Source organism: Mesoplodon mirus, assembly GCF_964341445.2.
Source record: "Mesoplodon mirus genome assembly, chromosome: 19".
NCBI lineage: Eukaryota > Metazoa > Chordata > Mammalia > Artiodactyla > Ziphiidae > Mesoplodon > Mesoplodon mirus.
Window position 1 is genome coordinate 7797614 of NC_138995.1, and position 15679 is coordinate 7813292.

Sequence of the window (15679 nt, forward strand, 5' to 3'; positions counted from 1 at the left end):
TGTGAGCTGCCAGGTGCCATATTCTCAGATGCCTGGAGGAAGTCCATCTTCAACAGGAAAGGGTCCAGCATGGGGGGTGGAGAGGCAGAGTGAGAGACTCCATTTTATATCCTTTGAGACCTTGAATCCAGCCAACGCTGAGAGCAATTCCATCTTTTTCTAATCTACGTGAGTCAGTAAATTCTCTCTTTGTTTTAAATTAGTTTGAGTTTCTATCAGCTGTCCTTGATTGTGACTAGTATGAAGAGTCCATCCATCCCACTTTGTGGAAGATAGTAGTTATCTTCCATTCTCCATGAGCAACGATGGTTGTATGTCATCCGAAGAACCTGGAGCAGCTCTGTCCATTGGTTGGGCTGACCTTCCCACAGAGGGTGAAGAACCTTCTCTTCATCCTTTAGGAAGCTTTTCCAAAAGCCAGCAATGGTCTGGGGGCAAGCTCAAAAGAAAATGGTGTTAGGGGAGGGCTTCCCTGGTGGCGCAGTGGTTGAGAGTCCACCTGCCGATGCAGGGGACGTGGGTTCGTGCCCTGGTCCAGGAAGATCCCACATGCCGCAGAGCGGCTGGGCCCGTGAGCCATGGCCGCTGAGCCTGCGCGTCCGGAGCCTGTGCTCCGCAATGGGAGAGGCCACAAAAGTGAGAGGCCCGCGTACCGCAAAAAAAAAAAAGAAAAAAAAATGGTGTTATGACGGATGGGGTGCTCAGTCACTCAGTTTAAAACCTTAGTCATCTCTGTATCCTTTCTTTCCTTAGTTGCTCACCCCCTCCCTCAATGCCACACACACACACACACACACACACACACACACACACACACACACATCCTGTTAGTCATCAAGTCCTGTTGATGTGGATCAAATACTTTATGGAAGTAGGTGGAGTAGCCATAAGGAAAGTCTGTGGCCAGCGGGTCCTTCCTTCAGAACATCCTGTAAATCCAGTTTTTCTTCTTCATTTCTACCTCTACCACCGTGGTCCACTGCCCCTGGTCTCCCTGCCTCTAACCTCAACCCCTGCAGTCCGTTTTTCATATTTCTTCTAGAATTTGTCTTCTAACACAACTTTTGATTGCCACATGCTTTTGATGGATTCAACAGTCTTCAACCAGTTTTCCACTGCGGACTAGCTAAATTGCAAGCTTCTTAGCTTGGTATTCAAGACTCTCCATGAACAGAGCCACATTCATTTTCCAATGTGCTGTGACTTCCACGAATCAATCTTCTAGTCTTCTAACGCCCATCCCACTGCAGCACTGCCCACCATCTACACTTACCTCTTTCTCCAAAGTCACTCCTTTTCTATGAGTCTTCGAGGTCCATTACAACACTATCTCCTCCATAAAGTACTCCCCGAGCACGCCAATCCGCAGTTAATATCTCCTTCTCTGAACTCCGTAAACAATTGTTGTCTAGACGAAGGTTTTTTCAAACTGTGCTCACATCCCCAGGGAGTTCTTGGCCAGCACAAGTTTTTGGTGTTTTTGTAAAACTACTGATTATATATTCAAATTTGGCTGAGCGTATTATTTCCAAACCCAGTTTCTTTCTTGTCTTCTACTTCCAAATTACATCCTTATGCTATGGTGGTGCATTTATTCCCAAGTACAAATTAAGGATCATTATAATTTGTTTTGTGACCTACAGATAGAGAACTGCTTATTATTAATATTATTATTTAAAACAATGACCATGGGGAAATTATCAGTATGAAAAGGGAAGAGAACTGCTATGACAATCTCCACAGTTTCTAAACCAAATACACTTTATTTATTTCCACATCCTCACCCTTCCTCCCCCCATCATAGTAATATGGGATTTTAACTACAAATTGGTATAAAATCGGTTGTATTGGTATAATCTACAAACATTCATTGTGTACCCACTCTGCCAGGAATAGGAATAGTGATCACATTGCCATGCTTATGATACAAAGATAAACAAGCTGCTGCAGGAACAGTTTTCCAGATGGATTCAGTGTGGAAGGACATTCTAGTCAGAGGGAACAGCATATGCAAACTCATGTGTCCTGGAATGAGCCAGACATGAACACCCTGTGGTCCAGATTCTGTGGAATTTTTTTTAACTGAAAAATTTGGTGACTTTTAAAAATTTGATAATGTCTGGATTAAACCCTTCCTCTTGTTGTAATTCCTCTTTGCCATCTCCCTCTCCATAAGGGCAGTTCAGGGTTCAAGTTCAGACACAAATAACTTTATGGAATTCTGCTGGGTTAGGCCACTTTATGTATGCAGAGATCCTCTCTTCGATTCTCACATCACCTTAGGTGTGTATTACCATCTCCAATTTAGAGATGAGGAAAGCAAGGCTCAGACGGGTAAAGTAACTTGTCCATAGTCTCACAAATAGGAAAAGACGGAGGGAGGATGTGAGTTAAGTCCACATCACAGCTGGAGAAAGAGACCAACTGGGCATTTTTTGGGCGAGGATGAGGAAGACCTTTCTTCCAATTTCAGAACAGCCTGCCTTCCCAAGTCCTCAGTTAAGTGTATCTTTAAACATAAAGGTGACCACTTGTCCACAATGAAGTAGGAAGAGATAACTTAAGAACTCGTTTGGATTTCAGAGTCCCTCCAGCTCTGGAGCCTATCACATAGTAGGAGCTCCTTTTGGCTGAGCGATTGAATCCGCCTCACATGCGCGTGGTTCATCTCTCCACTTGGATTCAAACTCCCTTGTGGGCAGGGTCCCCGTCATGCCTACCAGGGACACGGTGCAGTTGGGTAGACTTTGGAAGATGTTTGTTGAATAATGGATGAGTGAATGAATGGGGGCTGGGGGTGGTTGAGGGAAGGCCACGCCCGGCTCTAAAGACTTTCCAGGGTTGACCGGGGTGCAGTCCTGGCTCTCTCGGGCGCCTCTGGATGGGCCATTGCGTCCCTCCTCCTGGGGCCTCCACATCTCACTAACCAGACTGGAGGGAGGGGCTATGCAGCTGGGGAGGGGCCGCGTCTCCCCGGGCGGCGCCCACTCCCTCGCGGGGGTTGGGGGCGAGAGGGGAGGCCCCCTGGCCGGCCGAGCCTGCCGGCGGCCCCTTCCCCGCCGCGGCCCGAAGCCCTCTACCTGCCTCCGGCCGCCCCTTCGCAGTCGGGGCCGGGTGCGCCCGGCGGGTACCTGGCCCGCCACCCCCGGGGTGCCCCGCCGGCCGCCTCCGGGGCTGGCCCGGGGCGGCGGGGCGGGCCCGGGCGCTCCCCGGCTCCGGGACTGGTCCCCTGGGGCGCGGCCGGGCAGCCGCCCCCGCCCCCCCCGCCCGGGGGGCCGGGCCGGGCTCCCGGGGGGCGGGGACTCGCCCAGTGGCAGCAGCGTCCGGGCCGGCGGCGGGCGCGGGGCGGCTTCCTGCAGGCGGCGCCGGGGCGAGCCGTTGCCCGCCGCAGCCACCGCCGCCGGGTCGCCGGGTCGTGGGGGCCGCGGCGCTCGGGCCGCGTCTGTGCCTCTCGGGCGCGCTGCGCGGCCGTCGCTACTGCCCGCGCTCGTGCCGCCGCCGCCGCCGCCGCTGCCGGTTACGCCAGCCCCGCCGCCGCCCGCTCTGATTCTGCGCATAGGCAGCCCCCAAGCCTGTCATTCTGCAAAAACACAGTTTACTCAACACACCACACACACACTCACACACACACGCGCGCACACACACACGCGCACACTGCCCCCCTCGCGCACACGCACGGAGGGCGCGAGCGAGAAGACGCGCACACCCGGCGAGCCAAGTTCCGCAGCCTGGCATGGCTTCTGGGGACCTTTACGAGGTACGGGGACGTGGGTGCGCGGGCCGGCCCCAGCCCGCGGGCGGCGGGCGGCGGGCGGGCGGCGGGCGGCGGGGACCGGGCCGGGGCCGGGGCCAGGCGCGAGCCGGAGTTGCCGAGCCCGCGGCGGCGGCGGCGGCCAGAGGGCGGCGGGGGCCGGGCGCTCCTCCCGCCCGCCCTCCCGCGGCGCCCGCGCCCGCTCCCTCTTTCTCTTTCTCTCGCACACACACTCTCTTACTCCATCTACTTTGCGGCCTTGGAGGGGAAGGAGGAAGCCGGGCGGAGCCGGGGCGGGGGAGGTAGCGGTCCCGGGGAGGTGTTTCTCGCCCGACGAGCCGCCTCGAGTGCAGAAAGTACAGGTAAAAGTCGGCGCCAGACGTGCCGGGAATGCGGGGGGCCACGCGGCGGCCGGCGGGGGTGCGGGCCCGGGGGTGCGCGGCCCGGGCTGGGCCGGGGGCGCGGGAGGGGATGGAGGCGGGCCGACGGAGCGGAGCCCGGCCGGGCCGAGGCGGGGTCCTGGGGGGGGCGGCCGCGGGGGGGCGGCCGGGTGGGGAGTTCGGGAGGCACCCGCCAAACTGCTCCCCGGGGCCACCAGGCCACCTCCGCCCTCCTCCCACCTGCTGCCCCCGCCACGGGCTCGGGGCTGGGGCGTGGGGGCGGTCCTTGCGGGTGTCGTGCTCACTGGGGGCGAGAGGGGGCGCTGTAGAGGGCCTTCGGTGGAAGGAAGAGCACATGGAAGGCGGAGGTGGGTGGTAGCACGTTGCTAGAGGACATGGGATGTGAGCCCAGCTTCTAACGCTCTACGTCACCCTCGGTGGATACCTGTCTCCAGGTCCACACAGGTTAGTGGCCAGCATCAGATACTTTGAAAGCGTCTCAAAAGTGCTCAAGGAAGACATTAGTCTGGCGTCTTTGAAACAGTGGAGAAATAGCCGTGGCCTCTGGGAGTTAGGTTTTACTAGCTCTGGATACAACAGTTACTGCTTTTGGATTCCCGACAAGTGGACAAAACAAGAAGCAACCCCCTTTCCCTGGGGAGAATGCCCGAAAGAGCTGTTGGCCCCAAGAGAAGGTTCAGGATAAGGAAGCTAAGAGACCTGCCATCTTCAACCCGAAGGCCTGCTGATCCTCCAAGAAGCAAGTCAGAGTTCAGCCTGGACCTGGACTCCCCTGCACATAAATCGATGAACACTAGCTCTAGTTCTCAAGGCTTTTGGTTAAATTGAGATGAGCACCCCAAGGGGTGGAATTAGCCTTCTGGGTAGGAGACCACAGGGGTGATTCACCCACAGTGAGCTTTTTCCTCTGGGCTTTCTGGACAGCTGAAGCGTTTTCAGATGGTGGATTTGCTGGCGGGTGTGAGAGAGGAAGAGTGGAGAACAGGCAAGGTAGCATCTCAGCTTCCTGTGCATCCAGGGTCTTTTGGATGATTCTGGACTTGGTGAGGTGCAGTCATGGACCACTAGTGGGCTCAGGTGTCATGAGAGGACACTCCAGTCCTATGCAGAGGTCCATGTGGTGAGGAGTTGACACCTCCTGCCAACAACCAGCACGAGCTTAGCAAGCTTGTGTTTGTGAGCCACCTTGGAAGCATAACCTCCAGCCCCATTCAAGCATTCAGATGACCACAGCGCTGGTGAACATACTGACTGAAACCCCATGATATTTGCTGGGGCTGAACCATCCAGCTAACATGTTCCTGGGTTCCTTGAAAGAATGATCCAAGTTGACCTCTTCTCTACTCTACTGCCTTCCTCATCCCTGTGCTGACAGAGAAGATGAAGTTGGGTAGAGACCTGGTGAAGAACTTTGGAAGATTGTGCCCAATGGGTCATCCAAGCACTTTTGCCTATTTTAAGATGGTGGAGCAATTTCTGAAACCAAGAAAGTTGAAGCACAGTAAAATGGGATGTTTGAGCTTCCCGAAGTATAACCAGCACGATTAGGACATTGGCCAAAAGTAGATATTGTTCAGGGGCAAAGCTCATCTCGCTGGGAGTATGGATTTTTCTACCCATTGATCTTGAGTCATCTTAGAGCTGCTGACCTTGCCTGGTGAAAAGCTGCATCAAGAGGGAATTAAGAGGACACGTTAGGAGCTGTCAGTATTTCTCCATTTAAAGTTTGGAACTTATGAACCTTCTGGGGATAATTTCTTGTTTAATGATCATCTGAAATGCCCTCCTTAACATGGGTAATTATAGTTGCCAGATGAGTCTGTTAAGAGGGGAGTTTTCACACCTGCCTTGGAAGTATCTTAGCACCTCAGCGAGTTCTTATTGAAGTTCAGTAAACAAGACAATAATAATAATTACTTCTGTGATAGTAGGTAATTGTACTAGATGTAAAATAGTTTTCCTGTGGCTGATTATTTGCACAGTCATTACTAAAAGGGCTAAATTGCATTACGAGTATATAACCAATGTCAACATTTTTATAGCCTGTGTCTACATTACATAACACATACTGAGGAATTTGTTGACCAAATTTAGCTTTAAAAACAATTAAGAAGTGCTAACTGTCCATTAGCATATATATTTGTAACTGTAAAACTGTTGTGTGTGTAAAAAATAGGATGTTGATTTAAGGACAAATCTTGGAATATCCAGTACATTGATTGACCTTTAAAGAAAAAAAAAAGAGGAAAACTGATACCATTCTCAATTATCATATTACTTTAATTAAATATTATACTCAAGGGTATATAAAATGGCTTCTTGTAACCTCCAACCAAGAACCCACATTTTGAGTGGGCAAGAACTATTACATTTGTAATTGATTTATTTCACCTGTGTGTCTGCTGACACTGTCCTTGACCTTTTATGGTGAAGATGTGATTTGGATTGTAGAAATTCTTCAACTTCTCTTTGGTGCCTCAGACAATGAAATTGTAAAGAGTAAACCTTCCCTGAATAGCATCTTTTAAGGAATAGGTGCTAATTTTAAAGACACCAACAAATGAAAACTTTGTTTATGTAATGACACTCTTCAGTCATAATGAAGAAATATGGAATCAAGCTCAGTTTCCAAAATTTTGGTTCTTGATAGATTATTTCTCTTATAGCAGGGTTCTCATCATCGTCCGGTATATCATAGCCATCACCTATAGGAAGGTGATCTTAAATAGGGGTTGAGCATTTTAAAATCAGATAATCTAGATGCAAAATGAAATTCCTTATCCAGATGCTCTGGTCTACATTTTGCTAAACGTAAGAGTCATGAAATGGTAATCTGTGAGCCACGTCTAGGCTAGCTGTGTGTTTTGCCTCACCTTGATGGTAGATAAGAGAATTGGATTTGAATGTCTTTAGATGGGGCATGTGATGTCTAGTTTATAATTGACCCAGTGCTCCCTCTTACCAGGTACCCTTTCTACTTCACTCGTAAATTACTTATCTGGCTCCAGTAGGCATTAGAGTTTGTAGCCCCAGGATGCTTGTCAACATTCACTAAGATGCTTGGATATCAGGAAGACGTAATCAGTGGAATAAGGAGCCCAGTTGTCTTGTCCATCTCTGTGTCCTTGCGCATTCAAATACTTGTTACTGAATCACTGAACAGAAGACTGACTTAAGTATAGATAAAGTACCTTGGCTGACCTTGTTATGCTTGTGTTGAGCACTGCTCTCTGTTCTCTTTTCTGCTCTGGCTTGTGGTCTCTCCGTGGTGGTAGTACCATGTGTAGGGGTGGCTCTCAGTTCTCTCTGAAAGGAAGTTTGAGTGATTCACCTTCCAGAGAGCTAGACGGTTATTCACTAAAAGATGCGTTCATTGAATGCATCTAAGCTTCAACCATGTGGCTTTCCCTGTGGCTGTTGGGTGGTATTTTATACTCTCTCCTGTGTGATTAGCTGACATGGAGGAGGTCTCCCCTTTGGTGGCAGAAATGTTCAAAGAGAGTGCTGTATGTCTATAGAGAAGGTCAGTAGTGGCCAAGTTGAAATTTATCGAGATGGACTTAGCAGTGTCAGTTCCTGATGTTTGTCAACATTCTGTTGATTTATATTTCCCAAAGTTTTATCTTAAAAGGATCAAATGTGCCATGTGTTTTTTGGGGGGGGGATTGATATGCATGCATGTATCCATATCTCATAAATATGTATGTGTTTATATCATACGTATATAATATATACATATATATGTTTATATAATACGTGCATAATGTGTATATATATTAAAAAATACTGCTTTCATTTCATTCCAAATAAAATAAATAGCAATAATAATAGGATTTTAGTTTTGTTGAAAGAAATTTACTCTAGTTAAAAATCGATGCTGCTAGCACAGGCAGATCAGCTAGGTGGTTTGTGACCACCTAGAGGGGTGGGAGGGAGGGAGACGCAAGAGGGAAGAGATATGGGAACATATGTACAGCTGATTCAGTTTGTTATAGAGCAGAAACTAATACGCCATTGTAAAGCAATTATACTCCAATAAAGATGTGAAAAAAAAATCTGTGCTGCTGCACTGATGAACACTGGTGTCTCCGCGACAGCGCCACATACGCACCCTGCGTCCTGCCACATCACGCACTGAAAATAACAGGCTTGTGGGAAAAAGAGGATTGAGGCCGACTGCTGAAAGCATTGGGAACTTCGTAACCAGGAACAAAAACAAAACCAAATCTAGTAAACATACAGCTCAGTTAAATCTCCACCTGGCTGGTGTTTGCCCTCACCAGGTCAGTCCATCCTTTACAGCCTTCAAATTGGGCTTGTTGCTTCTTTCTTCTCTCTGTAGATCACAGACGTCATTCTCTTCTAATAGAGACCATTTTCACTGAAATTAAATCTGGCCCAGAGCGTAGCGCTCTGCATTCATCTGTATAGAGAGAAACCTTTCTGTAGCTTCTTCATCTGAAATTTGCAGCATTGCTAGGCAAGGTACGATGGTGGAAAGGTAGTAGTGCTTGATGCCACGATCGGCCCCACTCATATTGGAGGGAGGCACTTGAGCGTGTTTCCAGCTCCGTTCTGAGGTCTTCAGACATCTTTGTCCTTCTCTTTCCTTGTGAGAGCTCTTTCCTGTGATTGTGGTCAGTGATAAAACTTCTGAATCTCCGTACCAGTATTTGCAGAGGAAAATATCATCAAAGAAAATATATCGGATGAGTTGAATTGATGTCTTGGCACATGGTAGGCACCTGAGGAATATTGAATGGCTGTATGATTCTCCCAGCTTTTGAAAGTTATTTTAAATTATCCCATGTGGGTAGATATCAGCTTGTTTTCAAGTAGTATAGACTTTTATGTGAAGTCATTCCAGCTCTGTTCTAAGGTCTTCAGACATCTTTGTCCTTCTCTTTCCTTGTGAGAGCTCTTTCCTGTGATCGCTTAAAAATATTAACAAACTATGAAAAGCACATGAGAATCGACACAATTTGTTATCGTGGCATATTCTCCTCCTTACCACCCGTGCCTGAGGTGAAACGTGTGGTCAGTGATAAAACTTCTGAATCTCTGTACCAGTATTTGCAGAGGAAAATATCATCAAAGAAAATATATCGGATGAGTTGAATTGATGTCTTGGCACATGGTAGGCACCTGAGGAATATTGAATGGGTGTATGATTCTCCCAGCTTTTGAAAGTTATTTTAAATTATCCCATGTGGGTAGATATCAGCTTGTTTTCAAGTAGTATAGACTTTTATGTGAAGTCATTCCAGCTCTGTTCTAAGGTCTTCAGACATCTTTGTCTTTCTCTTTCCTTGTGAGAGCTCTTTCCTATGATTGCTTAAAAATATTAACAAACTATGAAAAGCACATAAGAATCGACACAATTTGTTATCTTGGCATATTCTCCTACTTACCACCCGTGCCTGAGGTGAAACGTGTGGTCAGTGATAAAACTTCTGAATCTCTGTACCAGTATTTGCAGAGGAAAATATCATCAAAGAAAATATATCGGATGAGTTGAATTGATGTCTTGGCACATGGTAGGCACCTGAGGAATATTGAATGGGTGTATGATTCTCCCAGCTTTTGAAAGTTATTTTAAATTATCCCATGTGGGTAGATATCAGCTTGTTTTCAAGTAGTATAGACTTTTATGTGAAGTCATTCCAGCTCTGTTCTAAGGTCTTCAGACATCTTTGTCCTTCTCTTTCCTTGTGAGAGCTCTTTCCTATGATTGCTTAAAAATATTAACAAACTATGAAAATCACATAAGAATCGACACAATTTGTTATCTTGGCATATTCTCCTACTTACCACCCGTGCCTGAGGTGAAACGTGTGGTCAGTGATAAAACTTCTGAATCTCTGTACCAGTATTTGCAGAGGAAAATATCATCAAAGAAAATATATCGGATGAGTTGAATTGATGTCTTGGCACATGGTAGGCACCTGAGGAATATTGAATGGGTGTATGATTCTCCCAGCTTTTGAAAGTTATTTTAAATTATCCCATGTGGGTAGATATCAGCTTGTTTTCAAGTAGTATAGACTTTTATGTGAAGTCATTCCAGCTCTGTTCTAAGGTCTTCAGACATCTTTGTCTTTCTCTTTCCTTGTGAGAGCTCTTTCCTATGATTGCTTAAAAATATTAACAAACTATGAAAATCACATAAGAATCGACACAATTTGTTATCTTGGCATATTCTCCTACTTACCACCCGTGCCTGAGGTGAAACGTGTGGTCAGTGATAAAACTTCTGAATCTCTGTACCAGTATTTGCAGAGGAAAATATCATCAAAGAAAATATATCGGATGAGTTGAATTGATGTCTTGGCACATGGTAGGCACCTGAGGAATATTGAATGGCTGTATGATTCTCCCAGCTTTTGAAAGTTATTTTAAATTATCCCATGTGGGTAGATATCAGCTTGTTTTCAAGTAGTATAGACTTTTATGTGAAGTCATTCCAGCTCTGTTCTAAGGTCTTCAGACATCTTTGTCTTTCTCTTTCCTTGTGAGAGCTCTTTCCTATGATTGCTTAAAAATATTAACAAACTATGAAAATCACATAAGAATCGACACAATTTGTTATCTTGGCATATTCTCCTACTTACCACCCGTGCCTGAGGTGAAACGTGTGGTCAGTGATAAAACTTCTGAATCTCTGTACCAGTATTTGCAGAGGAAAATATCATCAAAGAAAATATATCGGATGAGTTGAATTGATGTCTTGGCACATGGTAGGCACCTGAGGAATATTGAATGGGTGTATGATTCTCCCAGCTTTTGAAAGTTATTTTAAATTATCCCATGTGGGTAGATATCAGCTTGTTTTCAAGTAGTATAGACTTTTATGTGAAGTCATTCCAGCTCTGTTCTAAGGTCTTCAGACATCTTTGTCCTTCTCTTTCCTTGTGAGAGCTCTTTCCTATGATTGCTTAAAAATATTAACAAACTATGAAAATCACATAAGAATCGACACAATTTGTTATCTTGGCATATTCTCCTACTTACCACCCGTGCCTGAGGTGAAACGTGTGGTCAGTGATAAAACTTCTGAATCTCTGTACCAGTATTTGCAGAGGAAAATATCATCAAAGAAAATATATCGGATGAGTTGAATTGATGTCTTGGCACATGGTAGGCACCTGAGGAATATTGAATGGGTGTATGATTCTCCCAGCTTTTGAAAGTTATTTTAAATTATCCCATGTGGGTAGATATCAGCTTGTTTTCAAGTAGTATAGACTTTTATGTGAAGTCATTCCAGCTCTGTTCTAAGGTCTTCAGACATCTTTGTCTTTCTCTTTCCTTGTGAGAGCTCTTTCCTGTGATTGCTTAAAAATATTAACAAACTATGAAAATCACATAAGAATCGACACAATTTGTTATCGTGGCATATTCTCCTACTTACCACCCGTGCCTGAGGTGAAACGTGTGGTCAGTGATAAAACTTCTGAATCTCTGTACCAGTATTTGCAGAGGAAAATATCATCAAAGAAAATATATCGGATGAGTTGAATTGATGTCTTGGCACATGGTAGGCACCTGAGGAATATTGAATGGGTGTATGATTCTCCCAGCTTTTGAAAGTTATTTTAAATTATCCCATGTGGGTAGATATCAGCTTGTTTTCAAGTAGTATAGACTTTTATGTGAAGTCATTCCAGCTCTGTTCTAAGGTCTTCAGACATCTTTGTCTTTCTCTTTCCTTGTGAGAGCTCTTTCCTATGATTGCTTAAAAATATTAACAAACTATGAAAAGCACATAAGAATCGACACAATTTGTTATCGTGGCATATTCTCCTACTTACCACCCGTGCCTGAGGTGAAACGTGTGGTCAGTGATAAAACTTCTGAATCTCTGTACCAGTATTTGCAGAGGAAAATATCATCAAAGAAAATATATCGGATGAGTTGAATTGATGTCTTGGCACATGGTAGGCACCTGAGGAATATTGAATGGGTGTATGATTCTCCCAGCTTTTGAAAGTTATTTTAAATTATCCCATGTGGGTAGATATCAGCTTGTTTTCAAGTAGTATAGACTTTTATGTGAAGTCATTCCAGCTCTGTTCTAAGGTCTTCAGACATCTTTGTCCTTCTCTTTCCTTGTGAGAGCTCTTTCCTGTGATTGCTTAAAAATATTAACAAACTATGAAAAGCACATAAGAATCGACACAATTTGTTATCGTGGCATATTCTCCTACTTACCACCCGTGCCTGAGGTGAAACGTGTGGTCAGTGATAAAACTTCTGAATCTCTGTACCAGTATTTGCAGAGGAAAATATCATCAAAGAAAATATATCGGATGAGTTGAATTGATGTCTTGGCACATGGTAGGCACCTGAGGAATATTGAATGGGTGTATGATTCTCCCAGCTTTTGAAAGTTATTTTAAATTATCCCATGTGGGTAGATATCAGCTTGTTTTCAAGTAGTATAGACTTTTATGTGAAGTCATTCCAGCTCTGTTCTAAGGTCTTCAGACATCTTTGTCTTTCTCTTTCCTTGTGAGAGCTCTTTCCTGTGATTGCTTAAAAATATTAACAAACTATGAAAATCACATAAGAATCGACACAATTTGTTATCTTGGCATATTCTCCTACTTACCACCCGTGCCTGAGGTGAAACGTGTGGTCAGTGATAAAACTTCTGAATCTCTGTACCAGTATTTGCAGAGGAAAATATCATCAAAGAAAATATATCGGATGAGTTGAATTGATGTCTTGGCACATGGTAGGCACCTGAGGAATATTGAATGGGTGTATGATTCTCCCAGCTTTTGAAAGTTATTTTAAATTATCCCATGTGGGTAGATATCAGCTTGTTTTCAAGTAGTATAGACTTTTATGTGAAGTCATTCCAGCTCTGTTCTAAGGTCTTCAGACATCTTTGTCCTTCTCTTTCCTTGTGAGAGCTCTTTCCTGTGATTGCTTAAAAATATTAACAAACTATGAAAATCACATAAGAATCGACACAATTTGTTATCTTGGCATATTCTCCTACTTACCACCCGTGCCTGAGGTGAAACGTGTGGTCAGTGATAAAACTTCTGAATCTCTGTACCAGTATTTGCAGAGGAAAATATCATCAAAGAAAATATATCGGATGAGTTGAATTGATGTCTTGGCACATGGTAGGCACCTGAGGAATATTGAATGGGTGTATGATTCTCCCAGCTTTTGAAAGTTATTTTAAATTATCCCATGTGGGTAGATATCAGCTTGTTTTCAAGTAGTATAGACTTTTATGTGAAGTCATTCCAGCTCTGTTCTAAGGTCTTCAGACATCTTTGTCTTTCTCTTTCCTTGTGAGAGCTCTTTCCTATGATTGCTTAAAAATATTAACAAACTATGAAAATCACATAAGAATCGACACAATTTGTTATCTTGGCATATTCTCCTACTTACCACCCGTGCCTGAGGTGAAACGTGTGGTCAGTGATAAAACTTCTGAATCTCTGTACCAGTATTTGCAGAGGAAAATATCATCAAAGAAAATATATCGGATGAGTTGAATTGATGTCTTGGCACATGGTAGGCACCTGAGGAATATTGAATGGGTGTATGATTCTCCCAGCTTTTGAAAGTTATTTTAAATTATCCCATGTGGGTAGATATCAGCTTGTTTTCAAGTAGTATAGACTTTTATGTGAAGTCATTCCAGCTCTGTTCTAAGGTCTTCAGACATCTTTGTCCTTCTCTTTCCTTGTGAGAGCTCTTTCCTGTGATCGCTTAAAAATATTAACAAACTATGAAAAGCACATGAGAATCGACACAATTTGTTATCGTGGCATATTCTCCTCCTTACCACCCGTGCCTGAGGTGAAACGTGTGGTCAGTGATAAAACTTCTGAATCTCTGTACCAGTATTTGCAGAGGAAAATATCATCAAAGAAAATATATCGGATGAGTTGAATTGATGTCTTGGCACATGGTAGGCACCTGAGGAATATTGAATGGCTGTATGATTCTCCCAGCTTTTGAAAGTTATTTTAAATTATCCCATGTGGGTAGATATCAGCTTGTTTTCAAGTAGTATAGACTTTTATGTGAAGTCATTCCAGCTCTGTTCTAAGGTCTTCAGACATCTTTGTCTTTCTCTTTCCTTGTGAGAGCTCTTTCCTATGATTGCTTAAAAATATTAACAAACTATGAAAATCACATAAGAATCGACACAATTTGTTATCTTGGCATATTCTCCTACTTACCACCCGTGCCTGAGGTGAAACGTGTGGTCAGTGATAAAACTTCTGAATCTCTGTACCAGTATTTGCAGAGGAAAATATCATCAAAGAAAATATATCGGATGAGTTGAATTGATGTCTTGGCACATGGTAGGCACCTGAGGAATATTGAATGGGTGTATGATTCTCCCAGCTTTTGAAAGTTATTTTAAATTATCCCATGTGGGTAGATATCAGCTTGTTTTCAAGTAGTATAGACTTTTATGTGAAGTCATTCCAGCTCTGTTCTAAGGTCTTCAGACATCTTTGTCCTTCTCTTTCCTTGTGAGAGCTCTTTCCTATGATTGCTTAAAAATATTAACAAACTATGAAAATCACATAAGAATCGACACAATTTGTTATCTTGGCATATTCTCCTACTTACCACCCGTGCCTGAGGTGAAACGTGTGGTCAGTGATAAAACTTCTGAATCTCTGTACCAGTATTTGCAGAGGAAAATATCATCAAAGAAAATATATCGGATGAGTTGAATTGATGTCTTGGCACATGGTAGGCACCTGAGGAATATTGAATGGGTGTATGATTCTCCCAGCTTTTGAAAGTTATTTTAAATTATCCCATGTGGGTAGATATCAGCTTGTTTTCAAGTAGTATAGACTTTTATGTGAAGTCATTCCAGCTCTGTTCTAAGGTCTTCAGACATCTTTGTCTTTCTCTTTCCTTGTGAGAGCTCTTTCCTGTGATTGCTTAAAAATATTAACAAACTATGAAAATCACATAAGAATCGACACAATTTGTTATCGTGGCATATTCTCCTACTTACCACCCGTGCCTGAGGTGAAACGTGTGGTCAGTGATAAAACTTCTGAATCTCTGTACCAGTATTTGCAGAGGAAAATATCATCAAAGAAAATATATCGGATGAGTTGAATTGATGTCTTGGCACATGGTAGGCACCTGAGGAATATTGAATGGGTGTATGATTCTCCCAGCTTTTGAAAGTTATTTTAAATTATCCCATGTGGGTAGATATCAGCTTGTTTTCAAGTAGTATAGACTTTTATGTGAAGTCATTCCAGCTCTGTTCTAAGGTCTTCAGACATCTTTGTCTTTCTCTTTCCTTGTGAGAGCTCTTTCCTATGATTGCTTAAAAATATTAACAAACTATGAAAAGCACATAAGAATCGACACAATTTGTTATCGTGGCATATTCTCCTACTTACCACCCGTGCCTGAGGTGAAACGTGTGGTCAGTGATAAAACTTCTGAATCTCTGTACCAGTATTTGCAGAGGAAAATATCATCAAAGAAAATATATCGGATGAGTTGAATTGATGTC

The 15679-nt window shown here is 44.1% G+C and overlaps 1 protein-coding gene across 1 annotated transcript in view; it reads left to right on the plus strand.

Annotated features, from left to right (window-relative positions):
• Positions 1-3394: 3394 nt before the first annotated feature.
• The window catches only part of CDYL2 (chromodomain Y like 2), a 179859-nt gene continuing 167574 nt past the window's right edge, over positions 3395-15679 (plus strand). Inside the window, exon 1 of the mRNA XM_082606028.1 lies at positions 3395-3757. Coding sequence (XP_082462154.1) covers positions 3734-3757 — 24 coding nt within the window. The 5' untranslated portion in view covers positions 3395-3733. The remainder of the gene's footprint in view (positions 3758-15679) is intronic.